Source organism: Pteropus alecto, unplaced genomic scaffold (genome assembly GCF_000325575.1).
Source record: "Pteropus alecto unplaced genomic scaffold, ASM32557v1 scaffold3, whole genome shotgun sequence".
NCBI lineage: Eukaryota > Metazoa > Chordata > Mammalia > Chiroptera > Pteropodidae > Pteropus > Pteropus alecto.
Window position 1 is genome coordinate 64,259,224 of NW_006442484.1, and position 25,661 is coordinate 64,284,884.

The window sequence follows — 25,661 nt, forward strand, 5'->3', positions numbered from 1 at the left end:
ATCCAAATATATGTATTTTATGAACTTTAAAAATAAGTATTAGTCCTTCCTCACATACAGGAATAACAAGTAAAGTATGAAATACACTACACACACACACAGAGATCATGAGAACAAAGGTTCAAGGTTATTGAGTTCTAAACAGATCTGCTTTGTACACTGATATAAATTGAAATTTGGTGTTGCCAAAATATTTTTCTAAGTTTCTCTTCCAAATACTATGGTGCTACTCTTCATGAACTACCTCTCTTTTCTCTCTTTACCACATGCCTCTAGCCACTCTCTCAAAAAAGACTGGCGCTCTGAGTTTTGTGAACTGGCCACCGATCCGTGGAGGCTGGCACTCCTTAGCCTGCTCTCCTTCCAGCATTGCTTGGTTTTCTGGCTCTATCCTAGCTACTCACTCCCTTCACTATTCTGGGGTATTAGGCTCCCAACTTGGGGTGAGGGTATAGGGCTCCTCTAGTCCACCATGTAATGACATATCTTAAAACCATAATTTAAGAGATTTAAAACATTTGTAAAAAGACATTTCATTAAAAATGCAGGTATTTATAAACATAGATATCCATTAATCGATAGATATTTTCTTGCCACAATTTTAGAAACAAAATCAGGACCTTCATTGTTCCTTACAGATGAAGACATGTAAAAGATTGGAAGGATAGGAATAGTGCCATCACTCCCACTGTCCATGTTATTAACATCGACAATTGCTAATGCCATTGTGAATCTTACCAGAGGCTGCCATTAACAGAAGGAGGTGTGTAAAGGTAGATTCTGTCACTTGTCATTTGCTGACTCAGAGATAGTATAAGAGCAGTAAAGTACACTGAGAAAAAGATAAATGAAATTACTAATAATGTATTTTTAACAGCCCAGTTTATTCTGAATTTATATATTAAAGTCAAAAAAATCTGTACTTTGGAGAGTGATGATATAAAAGAAATTCATTTGATCAATTTCAATAGGCTGGATAGCCTTTATTATCATTTTTCAAGAATACAGGTACAGAAGGATCTTTTGAAATGTTTACTATTTCATCATTAAAACTGACAAGAATCTTGAAGATCTTTTAAGAAATTAATTGACTTGAGGTCTTAACACTTTCATAACTGATATAAAATAGTATGTTATGGGAATGCTATACCAGCTCTATCTGTTTAATGTCAAGTAGAAAATACGAAAGCTAAATATTAAGTAATCTAGACCAAATTAAACTTTTAAAAAGTATTTAGATCAATCACTGCTGAAAAATAATTCTATCAAAATTATCCCTCCATGTTTTTTATTACAAATTCCACTAAACATCCATTAGTAATGTTTATAAGTAGCAATAATATAAACTTTTTAAAAAATAACTTTCCTCATTCAAAATTACAGTGTAACTCAAGTATAACAGTTATCAAATTACACTACTCACAGAAAGATGCTAAAGCTGTTGGATCCAAGGCAAGAAAATTTCGGATTGCTACTGATGTTTTAGCAAAGTCAATCCTGAAAAATACAAAAGCCTCGTGTCACAGTGCGGCTGTAAACTTCTTACAAAACTGTACTCCCTTGACTATAGTTTGTCCTTCTCTCTTCTAATGCTACCATATTTATTGTCTATTACTAAGCTTTCAGCTGCTACAGTTTATACTTAACACACATGAAAGACCCTTATTTATAAAGACCACATAAAACATTTAACTAGAAGACTATTTTAGTGAACATTCCTTTGGAGTTAAGACATTCTGAAAAAACTAACTTGATCTGTAAAATTTCATTAGATTCTACCTCTTTCAACTATCATATCATTAGGCTGTAAGTTGTTTTTCTTTAGGGGTTGAACAGTATTCCCAAAGAGATACGCTGAACTTCTAAATCCTGGTACCTGTGAACATGACCTTATTTAGAAATAGAGTCTTTGCAGATGTGATCAGTTAAGATGATGGCATTAGAATGGGTTGTAATCCAATATGGCTGGTGCCCTTATAAGAAGAGAAGGGACACAAAGACCTACGAGGAAGACTGTCAAGTGACAACAGAGGCAGAGATCGGAGTGATGATTCTGCAAGCCAAGGATTGCCTGCAAGAGCTGGAAGCTAGGAGAGAAGCTAGCAGAGACTCTCTCAGAGACCTCCAAAATGGAATCGGCTGTGCCAACACCTTGATTTCAGACTTCTAGTCTCCAGAACTGTGACAATTAATGCCTGTTCTTTTAAGTCACCGAGTTTGTAGTATTTTGTTACAGCAACTCTAGGAAACTAATACAATACTCAGACTCTCACCTATACTTGATTTAGACTTTTTGAGTTGATTGTATCTGGAAGAAATTTTGGACTTAGAGTTGATGCTGGAATGGGTTAAGACTTTGGGGCATTTTTTTTTCCTCCCATGGTGTTCCCATCCTCCCAAAATAAAAATAGACACATGCTGGCTTTTAAAAAAGTCAAAATAATGTTAATGTCCTACAATTCTATTTTGAATACTGTCATAGTCAATGACACATTTTGCTCAACATTTCCTCCTGAAGAAAAGTTAGAGGGATCTGCAGTCACAGCAGTCTTACCTGTCAAAAGCTGAAATTGTACTGAGAGCCAAGAGCAAGTAGAGAAGACTCTGGAAAGGATATGCTAAAGTCTTGTATTGTTGCAAAAGGTTCGAGAGGTTAGAAAGCTGATCTCCTGCTAGAACATATATCACAACAATATTCCACACAGCACAGCCTGCCAAGAAGCCATGAGAAAAGAGACCAACCATCCTGAATAAAAAAGAGTTTGATTATTATACATGAATTACTACAGTAAAAATATTTTTAAAGTCTCTTCATATATAAGAATAAAATTCAACATTTCATGGAAAGTAAAAACAAGCCTTTTTACGACACTGAAGTCAGATGATTTAATTCCAATTGAATGTTTAGAAAAAATACCCACTCACCATTTAAAGTCATTAATTTTGTCAAGTGTTGAACAATCAACACTTTTTTTTTTTTTTTTTAAATATGGAACATTTGTTTTAAGAAAAATCCAACAAAGGCAGCCACCTGAAAGCCCGGTGCACTGAAAGGGCAACATCTCTGGTGGTCCAGGAAAGCTTCATGTCCATCGACACATCTACATTTTCTGTGGTCTTTATCAACTCTGAACGATCGGTGGCCTGAAATCGCCCTAAGAACACATTACACAATTATTAACAATGAACAAGAAAGAACCCTGACAGTCTTTTTTTTATTAATCCACACTTAAAAACCCTCAGATGGAGACTGAAATTTTGCTGTTTTTCTATCTAAAAATTATATCCGGTTCAGACCCTGTTTCAAAAGGCTCTTTTTCTTTTGGTTGTTTAAACATACTACTTTTTTCTATCGTTAGGAAAAATAGACGATGTCCATGCACTTTCTTTTCAACCTGAAATAGAGGTTAGTTTTAGAAATCAATTATATTTAAGGAAATGCAATAATGAACTTCCAACTAAAAGTCTAGAAATCTTTAACGTGACAAAGTCTAAAATATTCTCATTTAGAGACTTTAAAAGTATTAAAGTTTAAATGTCAACAGTATAAAGGCAAGTATTTGAAAACACTTTAAATTTCTTAGGAAAAGATGCCAGTGTGTGTAGCATGGCACTCTGTGATGAGAGAAAAGAAACGGGTTGTTTCATAAACTTCTCTTAAGAAGTTTCCTGTGAGAAGTATCAGTTCAAGTGTCAGCACAGCAACACTGTGTCCGCAGAGCTTTATTCTTTTACTGTTGAGGAGGAAGCTCCTTCTCATATGTCTGCAAATCCACAAATGAACCTCAGGCAGCAGTCAAAGTTCCATTTCAATTATGCTTGCCAAACCTGGCTGTCAGGTATTTCAGAAGATGAAAGACAGAGGTGCAACACCTAATTTTCCCCGACAACTTCTGGACGGACAACTGGTATCCTTTATGGTCAATTACTCTAGCAGGGAAGTTTCTATGCTAAGGGAAACAAGAATAAAAATGAGGACTGAGTGATATTGCTTGAAAATAGACAAGTAAATTAAGTGGCTACATGGTATACTAGTAAAAGCACTTGACTAGATAGAAGTCATGAAAACTTTATTCAAGTCCCAGTTCTGCACTAACCAACTGTGAGTCCCTAGGTAAGTCAGTTAGCTTCTCTGGATCACAGGTTCCTCACTGGCCAAGATCCCTTAGAAGGGATATTAAAGAACCAGAATTCTAAAATGAATTACATAACATATAAATTGTTAATTTAAGGACTAATCTTTATGTTTCAGACAAGTCCTTTAGGCAGCATATTCATAGCATATCCACGGGAGAAGCATATGTCATGATCATCCTTTAGGTAAGATTTTTCTCAAATACTACAAACGTAGTCTTATGACCAGCGTGTGCTATACAACATCACAACTATTTCCAAAGGAGTATACAATTATAATGTTGTATTTCTTATTTAATATGGTAACACCATTATATATGTTCTCTCATTTCTTTTTAATTATAGAATTTATATCATTACCTGCCCCACCAATACCATCATTACCAATTGTAGAAAACTAGTAAAAATACAACAAAAAATAAAGAAATGGATGGAAGGGTAGGGGGAGTTTTTTTTTTTTAAATTAAAATTACTGGGGTGACGTTGGTTAATAAAATCAAATAGGTTTCAAGTGTACAATTCAATAATACATCCGTATATCGCACTGTATGTTCACCAAAGTTAAATTTCCTTCTATCACCAAATATTTGGTCCCCTTTACCCCTATCTACCTTCCCTCTCTCCCCCTTTCCCTCTGGTAACCACTAATCCATGGTCTGTGTCCATGAGTCTTTGTGTTTGTCATGTTTGTTTGTTGCTTTCAGTTTTATATCCCACATGAGTGAAATCAAATGGTTCTCAACGTTTTCCGTCTTATTTTGTTTAGCATTATAATCTCAAGATCCATCCATGTTGTCGCAAATAGCAGTATTTCATCTTTTCTTATGGCTGAGTAATATTCCATTGCATATATGTACCATATCTACTTTATTCATCTATCAAAGGAAACTTCAGTTGTTTCCATGTTTTGGCCACCATGAATAATGCTGCTATGAACAAAGGGGTGCATAAATCTTTATGGATAAATGTTTTCAAAATTTGGGGGTAGATACCTAGAAGAGGGATTGCTGGATCACATGGTAATTCTATTTAGTTTTTTGAGGAAGCTCCGTACTGTTTTTCATAGTGGCTGTACCAATTTCCATTCCCACCAGCAGTGTATGAGGGTACATTTTGGGGGATAGATTTTTTAAAAATTGCCCATAATACTATAACTCAGAAACAACCAGCATTAATATTTTTGCATATTTCCTTCTAGTTTTTTGTTCTATGCATTCTACAGCTGAGATCAAACTACATGTGTGTGTATGTTTATTTTTCATTAGACTCTTTCCATGCAATGTAGAATTTTCCCTAAACATTATTTTTAATGGTGCAGGAGATTTTATTACATAAATATAGCATAACTGACTGAACTCATTCCCCTCCTCTTTTATATTCCAGTGTGACGACTAGCTTTGTGTGTAAATTTTTGTCCACATTTTTGCTTATTCCCTTAATTTAGATTTCCAGAAGTATAATTTCTAGATCAAAGGATATCCTTGCATACTTCTTAAAGAGCTCATGTTCCAAAACAAGAAACTACTTACTGCTTTTTTCCACAAACACTTTGTCTACGGGCTGGCTAATGCCAGTGGGTGCAGTGAATACTGACTTCTGTTTTGGACTACTTTGCTGATCAGTAATGATGTCTTCATCTTCCACTCCTAACTCATTGTCATACTGCAATTCTGCTGGCTGGGTTTTCCTGTAATCAGAAAGAATGTAAGAAAAATGCATGATTGTTGAATTTTTACAGACCCACATAAGGAGGTACCTGTGAGTAAAAGAAAAGAGCTCTAGACTTTGGAGAAATTTGATTTTACTCAAACAGATCAGTTATTAACTGGTATGCGCAGCAAGTCACCAATATTTCTGTGGGCCTCACTTTTCTCATCTGGACAATGAAGTGACTAAATTAGATTTGTAAGGTTCTTTCCAGAATTCAAATTATATGATTCTGAATAGACACTGAATATTGTTTATAGAGTCATTTCTAAATACTATTAATATTGTTATACAACTTCCAATCAACTTCGTTAAAGTATGCCATTCTATTTTATCTGACACTTAATTTCCTATGCTAAAGTATTTTTATTTATTGCTGAAATAATAATTTGAATAAATTATAACAGCTGATTTTATTACTATTACCATAATTTTTAATATCTTTAAAATGTAAATTTTTTGCTACTTATATATAATCTTTTATTTGTGTTCCTCTTTTATAGAGATAGTTCCTAAGAATTTCTAGTTGAGTACAGTATTTTACTTTTCTCAGTGGTTTACTCTTCAAATTCATCATTAGGTCGGTTTAACTGCCAATTTTTGTAATCTACTTATCCTAGAGATAAACACTATAAGTATTTAATAAGACTTAATCAGAAGCTATCATTTGAGAGCTCTGAATTAAGTATCAAAGTACCCCTGAAGAACATTTAGAAAAACAAATAAATTCTTACTTTGTCTTCCTTCGTGGTTTCTGAACAACTGGCTCCTCAGCTGGCTCCACATCGATACCATTTTCATTTCGTAATAAAGATGGACTAGATGTCTTCTGGGTGAAGGCAGTATCCAATTCTGAAAAAAAAAAAAGTAGACTGAGTTGTCAAAAAAGAAAAGTGATGTATAAGACTTATAACATCAGAGAACCTTGGAAATTTTAATCAGGCAAAATCTTTTCATCTTACGAATTTTTAATTAAAAAAAATGTACACCTCTAAAAAAAACTCAACAAAAGCAGCTGAAATTGCAATGCCAAACAATATGGAACAAAAGTAAGCAATCTAACAGAGAAACAGAAGAAAAAATGTAAAGACAGAAGCACAAAACGAAGTTATGCTGCCACAAGCCAACGAATGCCAAGGACTACCAACAATAACCAGAAGCTAGGAGAGCCAAGGATGAATTCTTTCCCATTGCCTTCAGAAGGAGCATGGCCCTGGGGACACCTTGATTTGGAACTTCTCTCCTCCAGGACTGTCAGAGACTAAATTGCTGTTGTTTTGAGTCACTCAGTTTATGGTAATCTGTTATGGCAGCCCTAGGAAACTAATACAACATATTTTACAAAATGGGATTGTCTGATATATACTGTTTTATAATCTTTGTTTCTGACTTAATGATATATTACTGATGGTTTTCCATGTCATTATTGCACTTTTACAGTCCTTTCGATGGGTACTTGATTTCTATTAAATGAAGAAAAGGATTTATTTGGCCAGTAACACACTGCTAAATATTTGGTATTACCAGTTTCTACTCATAAATAATGTTGAAGTCAACATCATTTAATTATTGTAGCTGTTGTAGTTATTTCCTTGCTACAAGTTCGAACAGGCTATACCAATTTACATTCCTATGAGCAGTGTATGAGTACCCATTTCCCTTCAGCACATTTGGATTTTATAATTTTTAAAAAGCATTGCCAATTTTATAGAAAAAATAAATGATATAGTATTGTTTATCTTGTTTAGCATGAATAGTATCCGAGTCTTAGCAAAACCCAATAAATTTGGCCATTGCTTTATTATATTATTAATGCAGAATCTATCCTTTCCCCGCTAATCTTAAATGTCCTTTTCATTATATACTAAATTCTTATACATGCCAAGATCTAAACTTTCTATTTTAGTCCTGAATTTGTACTCCTTCTCTCATAATCTACACACATATGATCAAAAAAGACCCTCTAAAGTGTTCTTGACTTAACCCAATTGAGTTACTCCAGTAATAAAAATTTTAAACGATAAAGAAAAAAATGGAATATGAGTAGGGAAAAATGGGAACAGACAGGTTTTTAATCATACCCTAGAAATCACAACTGTTATCACAACCTAACCCTGGTTTCTTTACATACCAAGAGGGAGCCTTGTCTTCTTCTGTCTCCTTTGAACAGGAGCTTCTGGCTCCTCTATGGGTTCTTTAGTTGGTGGCTCACTGCCTTCAGATGGCCTATGAACAGCAGTCTGAACAAGGCCTTCCAAAGAAGCACTTGCTACAGAAAAACAGAGTGGAAAAATGGGATAATTTGAGCAGAGATCACTGAGTCTTAAATAGAGAGACCTAGAACGTGTCCTATATAACAACCCTTTGTTTTATAGAACTGATTATACCCCAGATCAAGATTTCCTTCCTCCTCACCTGTAACTTTGGGTTTTAAGTTGAGGAAAGAAAGAAATGAGGAATGAGAATCAGAAAGAAAAAGGGGGAGGGGCTAGGAAGAACAAAAGAAGGGAAGGAGAAGAATTTGCTTCAGAATTTTCAAAAAAGTTAAAACATAATGGAAACTATCACCATAGAGAACTCTCTTACTTGTCTTATGCCTTAAGAATTATCAGCCTCTATAGTTTAGTACTTCATTAGTAAAATTAACAAATGGTAGTCATTATGGATAACTGAATGGATAATTTATAAATCTCTTCATTTGGTCATTCATTTCGATCTCTCCCCTCATCAAGTCTTTGAACAAATTTCAACACATTTTGTCAGATTTGGATTTTACTTGACTATATTCCCTTGCCTATCTTCTTCACAAAAGAAGAAATATAAATATATTAATAAACAAATGAAAAGATGCTTTACCTCATTAGTATCCAGGTAATCAGAAACTAAAATAAGCTACTATTTGACCACAAGTTTGACAAAAAATTTAAAAGATTGATATTGTCCAATGTTATCAAAGATTTAGTGAATGACACTCAAACTCTTGTTGGTGGTGACAAAATAACTAAAGCTTCCTTGAAGGCAAATTAGAAGATTCTATCATATTAATAATGCACAGGTCCTCTGTCTAACAATTTCGCTGCTAGAAGAAGAAACATCTCTTTTTCCCCATCACCCACTACTTCAGATAATTTGAAATAACCAAAATAAACAATTTTAATAAAAGCCTAGCAACATATTTCCCTTTTTTGTCTAGAGCACTGAATTTTTGTTTTCTCTTTTTTACAAGGAAGTGCTGGTAGCTGGGACAGAGCTGTGTCTCTGCTCCCCCAACTCTGTCTTTATTGTATCCTCCACCTGTGACTGTCCTAAGTCCATATGTACATGTCTGTATTTAACTGAGTGTATTTTTAGGGCCTACCATTTCAGTATCTTTGTGAATCTACGTTTCTGTGCATCTATTTGTTGTTTTGTTTGTGTCTATATTTCTTTTTCTTTATGCATCCATCTCCGTTTCTTTTTCTCCATCTATTCCTCCATTTGTTAGGCAATGATAAGCCAATATAAGTTTCCAACCAGGTGTATGGTCATGTATCAGCTGTAAAAAGGTCAGCCAGCAGTGGCGGGCAGGACCAGTTAGAGTGAAAGAAAGCTGGAAGCACAGGGCAACGTTGGAGGCTACCCCAATAGCTTAGGTGAAAAGAGGTAAGTAGCTAAACCGCCTACAGCTGTGATACTGGAAATGCAAGGAGGAAAGAGACCTAAAAGACATCATAGAAGCAGCAAGCTTGTGAAAAGCAGCAAGTAGAATGAAGGGACCAGTTACAGGTGACACTGATATTTCCAACCTGAGTGACTGGGAGAGTGGGAGGTTCCCATTAACAAAATTTGTAGTGAGAAGTAAAAAACTGACTTATCGTTGAAGGTGATGAATTCTGGATGTGCGAGTCTGAGTTATGGAACACCCAGGATTATAAATGAATAACTAAAACAAAAAGGAGTTCACAGAATTTGCTCATTATTGAAGCTTTACTACCTGGATGATATGGCCCTGCCTTCAGACTCATGCTCTAACGCAGACATTCTCTGACTGAAGTGAGGGATCCTAGAACCCCATGTCTCTAAATCCAGTATTCTGTGCCAGGGTCTGGAACCAATCACAATTTAGATAACTTACGTTGTCTAGGGCTAAAACACCCCCAAAGAGTCCAAGAATGTAGTGGAAGTAAGAATATTGGTGGCATAACCCTCTATTTCATGACTCCTTCTAAACACTCTTCAGGCTGCCTACTGCCTTGCTCCTCACTACTACCAGGAATCTCACTGCTTCAAAGTAACCCTGATTCTTTCCTCAACACAGCAGTGACTTGGGACTACTGGGGCTTCGCCTCTTCCTGATCTGTGCTGTTTATCACGAGGTCCTGGAAAAACTTGTGATCCCACACAGCAAAGAACAACTTACCTAGCGTGGTTTTTGTTCTGGACTTCTTTTTTTTAGGACGACTAAGTGGAATATCATCTGTAAAACAGAAAGAACAACAGAAAAGGCTGCCTAAAATTTAATGCAGAGAACAGTCAAAAGGGAACTTGCAACAGGGAAGACCTCTCTCTCTCTTCTCTGGGTCCAGTCAAAATCTACACATTAGGGGAAGAAGGCAAGAAACAGACAAAGACAAAGAGAGTCCATAGTGTGGTATCAGTAGCTCACTGCTCGTCAGTAATGTTAGAAAGTGTGACATGGAAAGTGAGCTCACTAAATAGTCATTTGATCCCCTACATTTTCCAGATCCCTTGTACTTAGGTGTGGCCTATGATTAGTTCTGGTCAACAGGTTTTCGGCAGAAGTGATCTGTGTTATTTGGAAGCCAAAACATTGAAAGAGCCAGTGAAAAACTCTTCAGCTTTTTCTTCTCTTGCTGTGGCAACTGAGAAGGCCGCATATTAGGATGGCAGAACCACAGTATGGAAGTAGCCTGACTCACTACATCGTTAATGAAGAGGTAGTGAAAGCCAACTGCCCTGGATTGTTTCCAAAATGGACTTAGCATCAATTAGTAATAACTCTGTAAAATATTAAATCACTGAGATCTTGGGGTTAATGTAGCATTACCCAGTCTATCCTGACTAAATGAGACAAAGGAAGATGCAGACCCTAACGCAGAACTATAAACTAGCCAAGAGTTATAATCTGGGTGACTCCATTCAGGAATAAGTGCTTTTATATTTGTAAAGTCATATATAACTATATAATCAGTGTTAAAAATCAATCACCATTTTAAAATGGCAGTTGTAGGAGAGTATTATGATAAACAGAATTGTAGTATTATAAATTATATCATTCAGATTTAATTTTATGAGAAAGATTAAGGAATCAAACTAACTTTTGAACATCAAATACTACATTTAGAAAGTTTTACATTGACAATGAACTAACTCACCTTGAATAGAACTTTACATGACACCGACCAAATTTAATCAGGACAAAGACAAAAGAAGAAACTATTAATTAGAAAGCTATTATATATTGTCAAATTGAAAACTGACTTAAATCATTACAGATTTAAAATACAATTCGCTTTCATACAAAGTCAGCTAGTTTACAAACTAGCTTATTTTTATAATACCAATATTTTCTGAACCTGCATATACATATTCCCTACTGTCTATTAATAAAGTAGATTAAATAGATTAAGAATTCTTATTTTGTCACCGATTAAAATCAGCTTAAACTCCGAGGAAACTACTCTAGCAAACAAAAGAGAATCGAAATTCTGATAAACAAGACACTAAAATATTCTAAACGGATCCATTATCCTAACCCATATTGACATTTAGGCTCTGGAACAGAATATTTAATTATAAATCTTATCTTAATGATTCAAGGATATTTCATCTTTAAACTGTTAAGAAGCCTTTTCCTAAAATTTTCAAGAAATATTTTCTGAATTATTACAGTTTTGCAATGCTAGTCAATTTTTCACTTTACTCATTTTATATTTTTAAACTCAATAATAAAATTACTGTAAAGTACTTTTACCTTGGCACAGGTGGAAGGGCTCGTGGAGGACGCTATGGGAAAAAGAAGAAAATTACTTGTAAGTAAAAACCTAGAGGATCTTTACTTTAAATATTTCAAATCTTTTGATTACCCTGTTTATCAGTGAAGCCAGGAGGTACTGATGAGAATCAAATGGACCAATATTCACATTTGTTCTGCCTATTCCAAATTTCAAATAAAATTCCTTCCTTCCTATGTTCCTTTATATCTACAGACCAGCCCTGTTCTAAGCACTAACGATATAATAATGAACAAAACAGAGATCTTGCTTCCATGGAACTTTACATTCTAATGATTAGGTATTAGCAGATAACGTGTGTGCGGGCATATGTAGTAGTAAATGAGTGAGGGTGAGACCTGCTACTTTAGTTAAGGAAAGTCTCAGATATCTGAGCTGAGAACTGAATAAGAAAGGAGCCTACATTTTTGGTAAAGAGCCTTTAGGGGAGATTGGGTTTCGAGTGTTCAGGTAAAAGGCGGCCAGTAAGGCTGCAGCAGTTGCCAAGATGAGGTAGGCAGAGACCAGATTAATTAGGGCCATGAAGACCGAGGGAAGGAATCTAGATTTTGTTTTAATTCAATAGGAAGCCTATGGAGGTTTTGAGCTGCATAGTAACATGCTTATTAAAAAGATCACTGAATAGAGGATGAAGAATGCATTTTAGCACAGAAAGAATGGGGTGGAGGGGAGACCTTATAAATGCTGCTTTACACAAATAAGAAAAGTTGTGTTTGTAGTTCAGAGAGATTATAGTTAAGAAGCATTCTCAAATATTTCAAAATAAAATACTAACAGAAATGCCTAGAAATCAATTTAATGTTCAAAGTACCTCATGCTGCTTGCACAGGGCATTGATTCAATAGGGTTAAATTTTAGACACTTTTGTAGTTCGCTCTGCAACTGTCCCATTTAGCAATCTATTCGTTCAAACAGTGTATTAATACAAATGCTGCAAGAAGAGGGTAAGGCTTAATACCGTCCAGTACTCAAAATTACAACTGGAAAAGTAGGACAGTCACATGAAAGCGCTTTTGTTCTAAAGATGCTATGAATCGCGTTCTAGCCAAGGCTCAGTTCACACGGTTCCACATTTCAAAAGTCCCGCAAAAATGAGGTGACACTCATCCAAAACCCCAACCTTTAATCCCCTCAAAAGCAGGGCGGTTCGACTAAACACAAAATCCTAATAACTCAAATGTAACTCGGGCTCACTTACCACCTGCTTCTTTCCCATTCTTCGGGAAGCCCCCGGCGGCCGCCCGCCGCCAGGCGGCGCTCACACCCGGCGCTAGCTCACGCCCACTGGGGCCGGCCGCGCGCAGGCGCAGTGCGTCATCGGGCTGCGTCGCATGGCTGCTGCAGCCAGCGGCCGCTCATTGGCGCGGTGGGAACAAGTGGGGAGCGTCGGAACCTGGCGTGGCCTGGCCTGGCCTGGCATTGCCTTGCTTTTCCGTCTTACCCCCGCGGGAAATGGGGCGTCGGAGTCGGGGCTGACGTGCCCGGGAGGGGGGACTCCAGCGGGTGTGGGGAAGCGGTTTCCCCCACGGTTTCCAAAGTAGTTACAATGGTTTGTTTGAGACGTGAGAGAAGATCGTGCTGAAAAATCTCCGCTGGCAAAGATTGGTCTCTCTCCCCCCGGTTGCTGCATGCCCTGCGGGCGGAGTCATCAGGGAGGGCCTCGCTGGCAGCCCGGTACCCGCAGGGGCTGGGGCGGCTGAGAAGTGAGGCGTCGTCATGACAACAGAAGCACCGAGGCCCCTGGAAACTTCACGCCTGGCCCCTCGCCTGGCTCCAGGAGTTCGGGTCCCGGCCTTGGGACGAACTTCCAGCACCCGCCCCAGTCCGATCCTGTGGCCCCCGAAGGGGTCGGTGTGCGCATCCACTAGCCGGGATCTCCCCTTCTGATCCCTAGCGCGTCGGCCCTGCCCCAGGGGTAGCTGCTGCGTTGGAGCTGCACCCTCCTCCCGCGCCACTTCCCTTGGCCCACGCACCCCTCACCGCTCACCGGGTGGTCCTCCAGTCGAAGCCCCGGGTCGGCCCTCATGGCTCGCTCCCTGTAGTGCTCCCGCAGCGCAACCGCCGCCGCCCGAGCCTAGTTCCCCGCGACGCCGTGGCCTCCGAGACCAGAGGGAGGCGGGGGCTTCTCAGATCCTGACTAGACCGCCGCCTCTGGGGCCCCGGCTCCTCCCGCCTCTGCTCTGCCCAGTCAGGCTTTCCAAGGCGTCAGAGTTAGGGACGCACGCAGTTAGCTCCAACTCCAGGGCCAACGTTTCAGTTCGAATGGAGGTGAGGTGGAGTGTGTGTGTGTGTGTGTGTGTATGTGTGTTTTGATAGAGGCAATTCTCAAATTTTCTCCAGTTGCTTACCCTGTGGAGAGCGGACTGTAAGCTTACAAGGTCCTTGCAGTCTGCAGGACAACCAAGGGTTGCCCCACCTAGCAAATTCCTTCTGAGAACAAGGAGGTTCAAATGTAGCTGCAGGCAGACAAACAAGCTGAAGGTCGAAGTAGAAACAGTGTTGCCATGCATAAGTATATAAGCACCTTGCAAAAATAAAACTGCGCCGGGGCTCCACCATCAGTGGACAGTGGACCTCCTGAACCCAACTTTCTGTCTTCTGTCTTTTCTCAACCTCTCACGCTTCCCACTCGGGCACATTCTCCAGTGCTGCGCCGCGCTGCGCTGGACGGGCATGACCCTCCATTCCATAACTTTGTAAATCAAGTTTGGAAAACCTTTTTCTCAAGCACAGCAAAATCAACTCTGGGCTCACATAAGTATCATTAAACGGGCTCACATAAGTATCATTAAACATGACAATTTTCATTTCGTTTGGTTGGGTTTTACAGAATATTCACTTTAAAAAATTACAAATATTTTGAAACACGCAGTTATAGTTAAGAGAGAGTAGAGGGATGGTGTGTATATGCAGAAGATAGATACAGGGGCAGGAAGAGTGACTGGAAGTCTCAGACCTATCGAAGAAGGAAAAACAAGACTTCTTGGAGTAACATCCTCATCTTGTGGTTTTCTCGGATACTGGTCTCTATGATTAAAGTCCATTGCGCTTTCCTGATTTAGGCATAAATGTAGATATTGACTTTAGGAAAATTAATGATTGTTATAGCTCTGATCAGAAGAATAATTTTTCCTTGTAGCCTGATGTGTAAAATGTTGAGTACAATACAGTTTCTGTCGTTTTTGATGTTAGATGTGCAATGTGTATTTTAACCCATTTTTCTTGCCGAGTTAGTCAAGTAGACACTTTGTAAAAGTCATTTTTATAAAACAAGTTTCATAAGGTAATATACAGTCTCTGAAATTAAATACTACTTATTTTATTTAGGGAAGCTCTTTTTATCTAAATTGTACAAAGACCACATGAAATCTATGAAGGGTTCTCATACTCAGTGACTTAACACTGTTCATATTCCTATCAATTGCTGCATATGAGGTAAAGGAAAACTTTTTTTTCCCAAAAGCCGAATAGATAAACATAACCATACAATGGATTTTTTTTCAAAATTAATAAACTAAAGTACTTTTAAAGTTGCACACATTATAATAGGGCAAATATTGCTATATTAGATTGCAGCTGTTAGCCCAGAGCTTTCTAACGGGTGAACATTGTTAAAACTCCAGCATTAAGCAGAATGCCTCCCTAAGACTCAGGATCATAGGAAACCCATGTCGCTGGTACCCACTGAGGCTCCGTCTGAGCCTTCTGAACTGCAGACAACAACTGGGCACATGCTTCTTGCAGCTTGTCATTCACAATCACATGATCAAAAAACTGGCCAAACTGAGTCTCCATTTTTTGGGCTAAATCTTCCATCTCCTGTAGATCTTCATCCTTCAGGAGAAATAGAAAAATATGGACAGCATAAACTTAATAAGATGAATAGAACAGAAATAATGTGCAGTTTGTTATGCTTTTACATTCAGCTATTTAGAGAAACAACTAGGTCAAATTACTGTTCTCTATTTTAAACCATAGACTTATGTTTCTATCTTCAGTCATAATGTCTTCCTGGTCAAGTTTTCACAAAATTATGTAACAGTTCATAGTTCACTTAAACTTAAATTATCTTATTCTATTATCTAAACACTGAAGCTCTCATACCATATACAAAAACAACCAAAGAAATTTTAAATGTAATTAAAATTTAAACATAAATTTCAAATGAACATTAACTGATAAGAATGACATTATTCTGCAGATACAAAATGGCTATTTTCAACATGGAATGGTATGACATCATTCTATTGAATTGAGAATACCTAAATTACCCTTTGCTTCACAATGACTTAATTCACTATAACACTGTATATTTCTGCTACTGTGAAATGCTCATTCAATGAAGGTCATTTGGCCTTCACTTGGTACTAATGTACGAACTTCATTTCTGTTATTTTCTTATTTGTCCACAACAATTAAAATAGTACAACTTTGTGCCAAAGCAATCATAAACACAGATATAAATGCAGGCACTGAAATTTTGTGGCAGTACTCCTTTACAAGGCATCCATTCACATGATCCAGAAATAATTTTATTAATTTGTGTATATTGCCATAAAAATGAAAGAACACATTTTAAATTCCCATAGGACTCAGATAACATATCCATGAACTCCACTGTCTGAAATGCAAACTTGCGAATCAGACTTTCATACAGTAGTCACTGAAAAAACTATAAAGATAAAAATAATAGAAGATAAAGGATAATATAAAAATACCTTATGCTCACTTAAGCAGTACATATACTAAAATCGGAACAATACAGAGATTAGCATGGCCCCTATACAAAGATGGCATGTAAATTCGTGATACATTCCGTACTTTTAATTTCAGTTTTGCAAGATGAAAAAGTTCTGGAGAACTGTTTCACAGTGTGACTGAACTATATACTTAAAAATGGTTGAGGTAGTAAATTTTGTGTTTTATGTATTTTTTACCACATACACACACACACGCACACAAATAAGTAGATGTATTAACTTGATCTAGGAAATAGTTATCTGTGTGAATACATATGTAAAAATTCATTGAGCTGTACACTTAAGATTTTTAAACCTTGCTGAATGTATGTTATGAGTTAAAATAAAGTGGATTTAATGAAAAAATTTATATATAAAACTGAAAAAAATTCATCTATTCTCATCTGGCTTGGCTCCTCTATTAGTACCATCATCATTAATAAAAAGTTTGTATGTTTAGAAATATATAGAAAGACACCTCAGATTACAGATGAGTTATATTCACTAGAGCATTTTTAAAGTAAATTTTTAAATGTTTCTGTAAAATAATCCATTTTAAATACAAATATCAGGCTTGTGCACACCCAATTTCTGTGTGGCTCTGTGAACTGCAGTTTAGGGATCTTTCTTTTTTTAAGCTAGACTCTAAAAAGAAGAAAAAATTAAGAATAGCATTATAGCTGTTATTAAACTTTATTTTGATATTTATAAATGATGTCCAGTAAAGATAAATCATAAGGGCATTATTCATTAGAAACATAAATTATGTTCTTTAACATAAGGATGCTGTGGAAACAATACAGCGATGTTTGACTAGAAAAAAAACTTCCTCTGTGTCTTACCTTGAATTTCATGTCCACAAAGTAGTCTGTAATGATCTTGGCATTTTTCCTCGATTCCTTCATACAACTCATGTTAGATGGTTTTATAAATATGACATAGGGCTTCAGTTCATGGGTTCGAGCCACTTGAATACCCTACACAGAAAAAATAAGTACACATTTAAAAACAGAAGACCTAATTTCCTAGAGTCAATGTGAATGTTCTCAAAATTTCGAAAACTAGAAATTAGCAATTATTTTTAGCCAGAGAATATTTCCATGTGCCCCCAAGTTCTCAAATCTAAAAAACATTTTAAAAATTAAAAGATGGGGTTCTAGAATCAAATTAAGTTCAAATCATGACTCTGTTTTACTGGCATGACTCCTTTATTGAAATCTTATAATAGGATTCTATACATGGTCTCTTAAGACAAAGGCAAAGACAGACTGTCAAGGCAGATCAGCTGTTTCACCCTCACTTCCCTTCCCTCTTGCCACCGATACTACTGACATCTTCACACTGACCACCAGTAAGAACAAATCTATTGTCCCCTTATTCTCTTTAGAACATAAAGTATAGTTTTAAATGACTACAGAAAACGCAAAGAAAATACAAGAATCATAAAAATTGGGCCTACACATTGTGTGTTCTTTATCTTAACTTGCTCACTCCTGCTCCATTCCACATATGGTCCTGGGGAGGTGGCTATAGATATGACAACATAGGAACCTCTCTTCCTTGTGTAAAGCCAATATCTTATCCCCTCTATAGGAAGTTACCTTGATGCCTTTGTGACCAAGGTCAACACAGGATTCTAAGTTTTCTTTACGGCCACCTTCTCAGTTCTGGTTTTGTGTCTGAGAAACTAGATTTCTACCCTAACTAAAAACAAGATATTAGTATTGATCCCTCATGTAAGATCCTGGCCCTTAGATATGAGTAGTGTCTTATTCTTAACAGGCTAACAGAATAAAGTGTCTCAGCTACAACCTACAGCATGCGCACAAAATGGATGGCATGCATTCATTACTTTGGGGAGATGGGAACATTCCACCACAGACCCACCTGAGGCTCTAAGTCCATGACACAGATCTTCCCTTCATCAAGGACTGCTTGAACAGCATCCACACTGGTGCCATACAGGTGGCCTTTGTACTCACCATACTCGAGCATCCTGTAAGAGTGAAATGAAGAAAACAAGAACTCTTTCTACAAATAAAATATTATTTATAAAATATTATTAGTAGTAACATGAAGGTAAACTCTAACAGCATAGAATAAAATATGTGGACTTTACTAGCACAAAAAGGAGTAGTAGATATTTGACAGGAGAAAAAAATATTAGGAGAGCTAGGACTTATGACTTCTCCAAATTCTCTAAAATTTGCAACTCAATTCTGCCCCCTCTCATAATCCAATAATTGGTGTACTGTACGTCGACTTACAATTTCTTGCTTAATTCTTCAGAAACAAAAAGAAATTACCTCAGAAGCTTTGGACAAAGCATAAAAATAGAGAATCTATTTTGAATGTAAAACAACCATAGGCAAGAATCAGATTCTGAACGTCTAGCTTACCTGTGGCTATACATGAGGCTTTCAAATGTTTCCTTTGACACATAATGATATTCACGTCCATCCATTTCATAACTCTTTTTGGAACGAGTAGTATCTATTAAAAAAGAGAATTTTTAAAAAGGTCTTCGAACCTTCAAAATTCACTACCAATACACATTTGGATTAAAAAAATGTCTAATCAAAATAAATAAGTGAATATATAAATAGATAAATAAAATTCTAGAACCAAAAAAGGAGCCTGAATTGATAAGAAAGTGGAAGTTATCATATCAAAATCAGTTAATCTATAAACCTTTATTAAGTGATCATGGCTTGGACAAGAATGTATTAGGTATTAGGCCAGGATAGGGATGCCCCAAGGGAACACCTGCTCTTTACAACAGGTACTAGTGAATTATGCATGAGCCCTAAGATGCCTAAAGGCCCCCAGGCAGCAATACCAGCAATATCTTATGCTTAGATACGTGCCTTTTCCAAGCTCTCATTTCATCCTTCACACTCCTAGCTAGATGAAATTTTATTGCCTATACTTTACTGATAAGTAACTGACAATTTTAGAGAGTAAGTAACTTGTTCACATACATAAGATGAATGAAAAGCAAAGTTGAAAACAAGAACCTAGGTGTTATGACTCCTCCTAGACTAATGTTTTCTATTACACCAGATTGTCTCCAATATGAAATGGAAAAAGTCAATGACAGTCTGCAGTCTCTTCCCGATGTATTAACATCCAAGTGAGATAGTGATTAGTTTTAGGGATCTTCAAAAAGGAAAAATTGGTAGAGTCTGGATTCAATCTGCTTCTTTGATATGACCATTTTGATTATAGATTCTTCAACTTAAATACCACCTAGTATAGAATGTAGGAGTTAATCAAATCTGTATAAGTGATTCATTGTCTGTTCATCCATTTATTCAACTAACATGTATTGAGTGCCTATGTTCCAGCTATCAGGTTAGATTCTCAAAACACAAAGATGAATAAGACACAGTTCCAACTCTATATCCTATATGTGCTGCAAAACTAATTCCTTAATCTGAATTACAATAAATTCTTCTTCATAAAAATTGTGTATCTGCATTTGATAAAGTTTAAAGATGAAATAGATCAACACCTGATGATATCAACACATGGAAATGACCAAGTAGGAGCTTGAAATAGGACTTAAATGGTAAAAGGCATTATGGACATTCAAGGGACTCAAAAAGCAAATGTCATCTGGAGGTCATTTCTTTTTTATTTATTCAAGCCTCTCTTCAGATCCTAAGACTTCCTACAATTATGCCACTTTTATAGCTTTGTACTGAAAAAAAAAATTCTAGTAAAACATTGTGGTTCTCAGATGATAGTAAATTATGTTAATATAAACCTAAGATGATCCCTTCTCCTCAGCTTCTATTGGACTGTATTTCAGTATGTTAAAGTCTGTGAATTGGTACATAACCCAAGGTATTGATTTTAAGCTTAAAGGTATCCACTCAATTTAAGAAGCAAAATATGGACAATACTTTCTCTCACTTTGCATGATGGCTCTCCATTCTCCTTACAATTGTTTATATTCTGTGGGCATTTTATTTTCCTCCAGATTATTGAAAAATGATGATTTCTTTCTTAGTTTTTGTTTTTGAAGTTAATGCCCATTCTTACATAGGCAAACAGTACTTGGACAGCACAGCCTATGGCTGTGATTATAAAACAACTATTTTTTTTGTCTTCAACTGCCCTTCTTTAGAGCAAGACCTTCCCCTGTTCTTGGATGAAAGCTAGCCCTTCCCATGACTCTTCTGATTACTCCTTTAAAAATAATGTCCACCACCATTCATGTGACAAAACTCAGTGTCAACTGAATAATTAAAATTCCATCCCCATGTAATAATCAAAGGTATGAATTTTATATATATTTTAGGCTTCTCCTCCCCACATCTAGCTCGGGCTTGCTGTACCCAGGGAAGATTCACTTTGTTTTTTCCCTTTCAAGGCATTTCTACTGCTCTTCCTCCAGCTTTATAACTCTCCAAGGGTGGAGTGCAGAGAGAGCAGACAGGAAACAGAGCAGAACAATTCTTACTTAACTGATGCTGGTTGCTATTGTCTCCCTGGCTCTTTCTCTCTTAGAGGATGTTTGGGTTATTTTGCAACCGCTACCACCATCTTACCACCACCACTGAGTATCTTAAAAACACCTCTATTCCAGCTAGTCATTTGTGATTTCTCCCATGCCCTGAGGTATTTGGGGGTCCCCTTATGGCCTCTTTCTGCCGAGACTTCTTCTTGGGCAGGACTAAGACAGCCCCAGGCTTACTTCCTCCCACATTACCAACCCAGATCTTATCCCTGGGAAACATCACTTTTGCTGGGACAGACTCTAAAAGGGCAGCTACTTTCCAAACTATAGCCATTTTTCACTTCCTCTAAGCTCTTATCCTTTAGACTTTTTTAGGTATGATTTGATACCCAAACTGCAGGGAGCCCATATTAAACTCTTTAAATGGTTCCCCCAAGTGCCTCTGACTTGCCTTGAGGTGAAGGGGAACCACCCACACTCACAAGCTCTTCCCGCCAGTATGGTATAATCATACTTATAGATTTACATGACATTATTTGTGCATATATTAACATTTTTAAATAAAAAAAACAAATAAGAGCCAAGCACAGTGCTGGGAAAATAGTAAGTACTGAATAAATGTTAGCTATTGTTGCTAAATATTAGTTTTCCCAAAGAGTCATCTATATGATCATTAAGAAATGAAAACAAGACAAAGTCATCTTTTAAAAGCCTAGCTACCTCCATGTCAGTAAATCAATTCCCTCTATTAAAATAAATATAGTTAGAAATACTAAGAACTATCCCTTTTGTCTTATATTTTCACAACAAAAATGGAATGGCTTAGTTAACTGAGATCAGGACATCTGCAGAGGCAAAGTTTTACCAAAGCATAAACTGCTATGAAAAAAACTTAAACATACGTGGCACAGCACTTTGAAAATGGTTAGGATTGAGTTCAATAAGTTGTCTTCTCAGTTCATTTACTCCAACACCAGAAGGTCCTAAACACAAAAAGTCACATACAGAAACCATTAGATGTAGATAAAATATAATTATGTGGTGAAAGTATCATTTCAGCCCTTCTACTGAAGAAACTTGAGAGCAAATGTTTTTAGGGAAATTAAATGACTTCCCTTCTCTCAAATTGGAACAACCCCAGAAAACTCTTGGGAACAAATAAAACAGGTTTTCTTTTTTTAAGATGTGAAGAAGTAACTCACATTTCTTCAACATTCAGAAATGAGATGGGGAACTGCAGGAGCCCATCGCCCCAGCAAAATTCATCTAATGTTGGACCCTGTGAGAATTCTCCGGCCTCATTTCAGATCATCTGAAACAATTTGCCTTTTCTCTTCAAATGAAGTTTCTATCATGTCACAACCCAGAAATCAGGCTCCACGATAATAGGCCCTATGACTTACAGAAATCAGGGGCACATTTCCTGACAGGTGGTTGAATCAACACCCCACGTATAACTGGAGGCAGGGCTGATTTCCTGGACATAGAAGCCTGTGCAGTTACATAGGGCCTATGGTTTAATGTTCTTACTTTACCACATTGATATTCTTAGTAATTTTTTAATGAGGGGCCCTTGCATTTTTATTTTGCCTTGTGACCTGCAAATTTTGTAGTTGATCCAGGCTGTAAACCATGTTGTCCTGTTCTACGGGGACCTGCCTTAATCACAAACGCAGTGCACAGAGGAGATGGCAATAAGACATGGGTTACTACTGCACAGGGACCCGCTTTGTGGAGATCCTGGTCCCAGAGCCAGTCACCCTGGCACTACGTCTCCCTGTTCTTTAGCACCGAAGAGAGAGTCCAGAAGACTACTGACACTTTTCTAAAAGATGTGGTTACGAAATTCTTAGAAACATTGATCTTGAGGATATTTTTTTTTCTAATACAGATGAATGATCCGGTCAGGGAGAACACTCATCAATGCTTATATGACAAATTCTAAAGAGGAAAAAAAATCTGTTATAACCCCATCACAATACAACTTATACAAATTCAAATACACCAGGGCATATCACATTGAATTGTAGACGAAAAAGCATGATACGACGAAGTTTTATTTATGAACACACACGAATAAAACAGGTTTTCTTTTTTTAAGATGTGTTTATATGGCAGTTCATAAAAGAGTTCTGCTTTTACAACTATTCCCAATGCAAGACTATGAAATCGAGAACTTTGCTATCATGAGACGAGACACCGCCCGCCCTGACGTACCCACGAGCACTATGAGGCGGTGCTTGTCTGAAGGGCGTCGCTGGTACCTCATCACCTCCTCATAAGGGGTGCCCACCGCACTGCAGCAGCTGTCGGCGCACCACGCACCGGCGCGCACCTGGCTGAGGTGAGATTTCCTGCGACAAAGGCGCATGCTGCGGCGGAAGCCAGCTGGAGAGGGGGGAATCACACAGAACATAAGATCCGGGGCAAGAGAGATTACATCCCACTTTAAACCTGATGGAGCATGCAGTGACTGAGATTTGAAAGTGTTAGGTAACGAGGTCATGGCTGACAGTAGAAGGTAAGAAGCAATATGAAAGAGAAATAACGAAATGCACCACCGTATGTTACCTCTAAGTGATACTCAGTGCCCACTCTGTGCCAGGCATTGTACCAAGTGCGGGTCATAGAGTGGTCAACTAAACCAAGCCCATTTCCTCATGAAATTTATATTGCATGGAGGAGGAGAGAGAAAAATCCACAATAAAAATAAATGTTTAAAAGAAGGAGCAGCGGCTAGAGAGTTGACAGGATGCTTCTTCAGGTAGCTGGTTCAGTTAAGTGTCTGAAAAGTTGACGTGGAGCAGGTATCTGAATGAAGTCATAGAGCCGGCTAACGAGCATCTGTGGGGAAGAGCAGTCCAGGCTGAGGCAACAGCAACTGCAGAGATGCAGGGAAAGGGTCACGCTTGGAGTGCGTGAAGAAGAGCGCAGAGGTCCGTGTGGCTGCGAGAAGTGAGCGGTAGGGACAGAAAGAGGAAATGGGGTTGGAGAGGAAGCTGGGAGGTCGCACTGGGGCCTCGGGGCCTCCGCTAACTGTTGGATTGTGGTGAAAGTGGGATGGGCAGTCACTGGGCAGTCAAGAGATGGGTGTGACATGATTCGATTTATGTCTCTGAAGAATTCCTCCGATTGCTGTGGGGAGGAGAGTACGTGTAGGCTCAGGTGAGAATAGTGAGGAAGCTACTGCAGTGTCCTAGATGAGGAGGAACAGTGGCTCGGGCCAGGCTTATTACTCACGTTTTCCAGATGGAAACACTAAGACATAGGCAGGTTAGGTGGCTGCTCACCACTATGTGGTAGAGCTGTACATTCTAGTTGTGATTTCCAAACTCCTAGAATCTTGCTTCATCTGCCTCCCAAATGCGGGGATTTCTGGTATTTTTGAAGCTGTCCCCAGATCTTCTCAGTAGATACACCGAGGGACATGTGTATATATAAGACACACATGCACGCATGCACATACACACAAACGAACACGCTTACATCTAAATTTATATTTATCTATGTTGAAAAGCATGAGTTTACACCATTACCCACAATGCCAGTTCAACACTACAGAATTCATTCTAGCCCCGTCCCCTTCCTTCTCTCTCTCTATATAACTCCTTCTCTAACAGTGAGAAAACTGGCTTTTATTATCCTCAATACATTAGTTATTGTATCAACCAAGAATATCAGTGCCGGTGGGGACAAGCATTGTCAGCAGCCTGGCAGAAAGTGTCAGAGCCCAAGCTGGGTGAGGAGGGAGGGCGTCTTTGTAGAGGTCGTGAGGTGTCAGGGCCCAAGTGATGGCAGCTTTCCTCCTCACTTTACTCTGGCTCTGGCAACCTGCGCCAGGCTGCCATCGTCCCTGCAGAGATGCTCTCCTTATCCCTCTCAGGCTCTGATGCCCCGCCCCACGCTGCTTCTTCCCCACCTTTGTGCAGACGCCTTCCCTGTCCAGCCTACTTAGTGGATTCAGAGCTGAATTATTCTGGAATGGATGCAGAAAGGTGGCTCCATGCTTTTAAAGAATTCTACCGCTGATTCCAACGTGCTCTCAGGCCTGGGAACCAACATTCTACTTTACAGACCCTGAAGCCCTGCTGTTCTCCCACTGTCTCCTGGAGGAGGAAACCCAGCCTGGTTTTAAGTGAGTGGTGCCCGGCCCTTCAGAAAGCTCTGCCCAGTTGACAGATTATGAAAATATAGCCATAAAAACTATATGAGAATTGGTCTCTTTAGAGTAAGAGAAATGTGTTATGGAATAATCTGGAAGAAAACAAAAGATCTATGTTTGATGAATAATTAAGAAATGTTCAGTGGAAACCAGATGAATTACAATAAATGATCACTGTATCAGAATATCAATACCCCACCCCCCCCCCAATAATAAAGGGAAACTGGAACAAGGAACAAGTTGGGAAATATCCATCAGCAAAAGAAGCTTTCAGAATAGAGTCAGGCTGGTATGAATATAACTTAGCAAGTTATTAACCATCACCTACCAATAAAGAACTTCTGATCACAGCCTACAAATTCTCCCTTGTCTGGAACACAGAGAATGGCAGGAGCAGAGTATGTGGGAAAGAAGGAAAAGTTTACTTAGAACAGACGACG

The 25,661-nt window shown here is 38.0% G+C and overlaps 2 protein-coding genes and 1 non-coding gene across 3 annotated transcripts in view; 1 reads left to right on the forward strand and 2 right to left on the reverse strand.

Annotated features, from left to right (window-relative positions):
* TMEM237 (transmembrane protein 237) overlaps nucleotides 1-14,048 on the reverse strand; it is a 16,091-nt gene extending 2,043 nt beyond the window's left edge. Inside the window, exons 1-12 of the mRNA XM_015596462.2 lie at nucleotides 13,843-14,048; nucleotides 11,816-11,847; nucleotides 11,217-11,227; nucleotides 10,241-10,297; nucleotides 7,973-8,110; nucleotides 6,576-6,693; nucleotides 5,664-5,821; nucleotides 3,032-3,155; nucleotides 2,555-2,746; nucleotides 1,424-1,497; nucleotides 739-832; nucleotides 621-631 (exon numbers count right to left, since the gene is read on the reverse strand). Coding sequence (XP_015451948.1) covers nucleotides 621-631; nucleotides 739-832; nucleotides 1,424-1,497; nucleotides 2,555-2,746; nucleotides 3,032-3,155; nucleotides 5,664-5,821; nucleotides 6,576-6,693; nucleotides 7,973-8,110; nucleotides 10,241-10,297; nucleotides 11,217-11,227; nucleotides 11,816-11,847; nucleotides 13,843-13,881 — 1,048 coding nt within the window. The 5' untranslated portion in view covers nucleotides 13,882-14,048. The remainder of the gene's footprint in view (nucleotides 1-620; nucleotides 632-738; nucleotides 833-1,423; nucleotides 1,498-2,554; nucleotides 2,747-3,031; nucleotides 3,156-5,663; nucleotides 5,822-6,575; nucleotides 6,694-7,972; nucleotides 8,111-10,240; nucleotides 10,298-11,216; nucleotides 11,228-11,815; nucleotides 11,848-13,842) is intronic.
* A 1,110-nt stretch (nucleotides 14,049-15,158) lies between these two features.
* Nucleotides 15,159-25,661, reverse strand: part of MPP4 (membrane palmitoylated protein 4) — a 37,905-nt gene continuing 27,402 nt past the window's right edge. Inside the window, exons 16-22 of the mRNA XM_006921356.3 lie at nucleotides 25,550-25,591; nucleotides 23,277-23,447; nucleotides 21,962-22,042; nucleotides 18,994-19,087; nucleotides 18,482-18,590; nucleotides 17,437-17,571; nucleotides 15,159-15,689 (exon numbers count right to left, since the gene is read on the reverse strand). Coding sequence (XP_006921418.1) covers nucleotides 15,498-15,689; nucleotides 17,437-17,571; nucleotides 18,482-18,590; nucleotides 18,994-19,087; nucleotides 21,962-22,042; nucleotides 23,277-23,447; nucleotides 25,550-25,591 — 824 coding nt within the window. The 3' untranslated portion in view covers nucleotides 15,159-15,497. The remainder of the gene's footprint in view (nucleotides 15,690-17,436; nucleotides 17,572-18,481; nucleotides 18,591-18,993; nucleotides 19,088-21,961; nucleotides 22,043-23,276; nucleotides 23,448-25,549; nucleotides 25,592-25,661) is intronic.
* Nucleotides 16,577-16,680, forward strand: LOC112470432. The gene has a single exon (XR_003043002.1). It is a non-coding gene; the product is annotated as a U6 spliceosomal RNA (small nuclear RNA).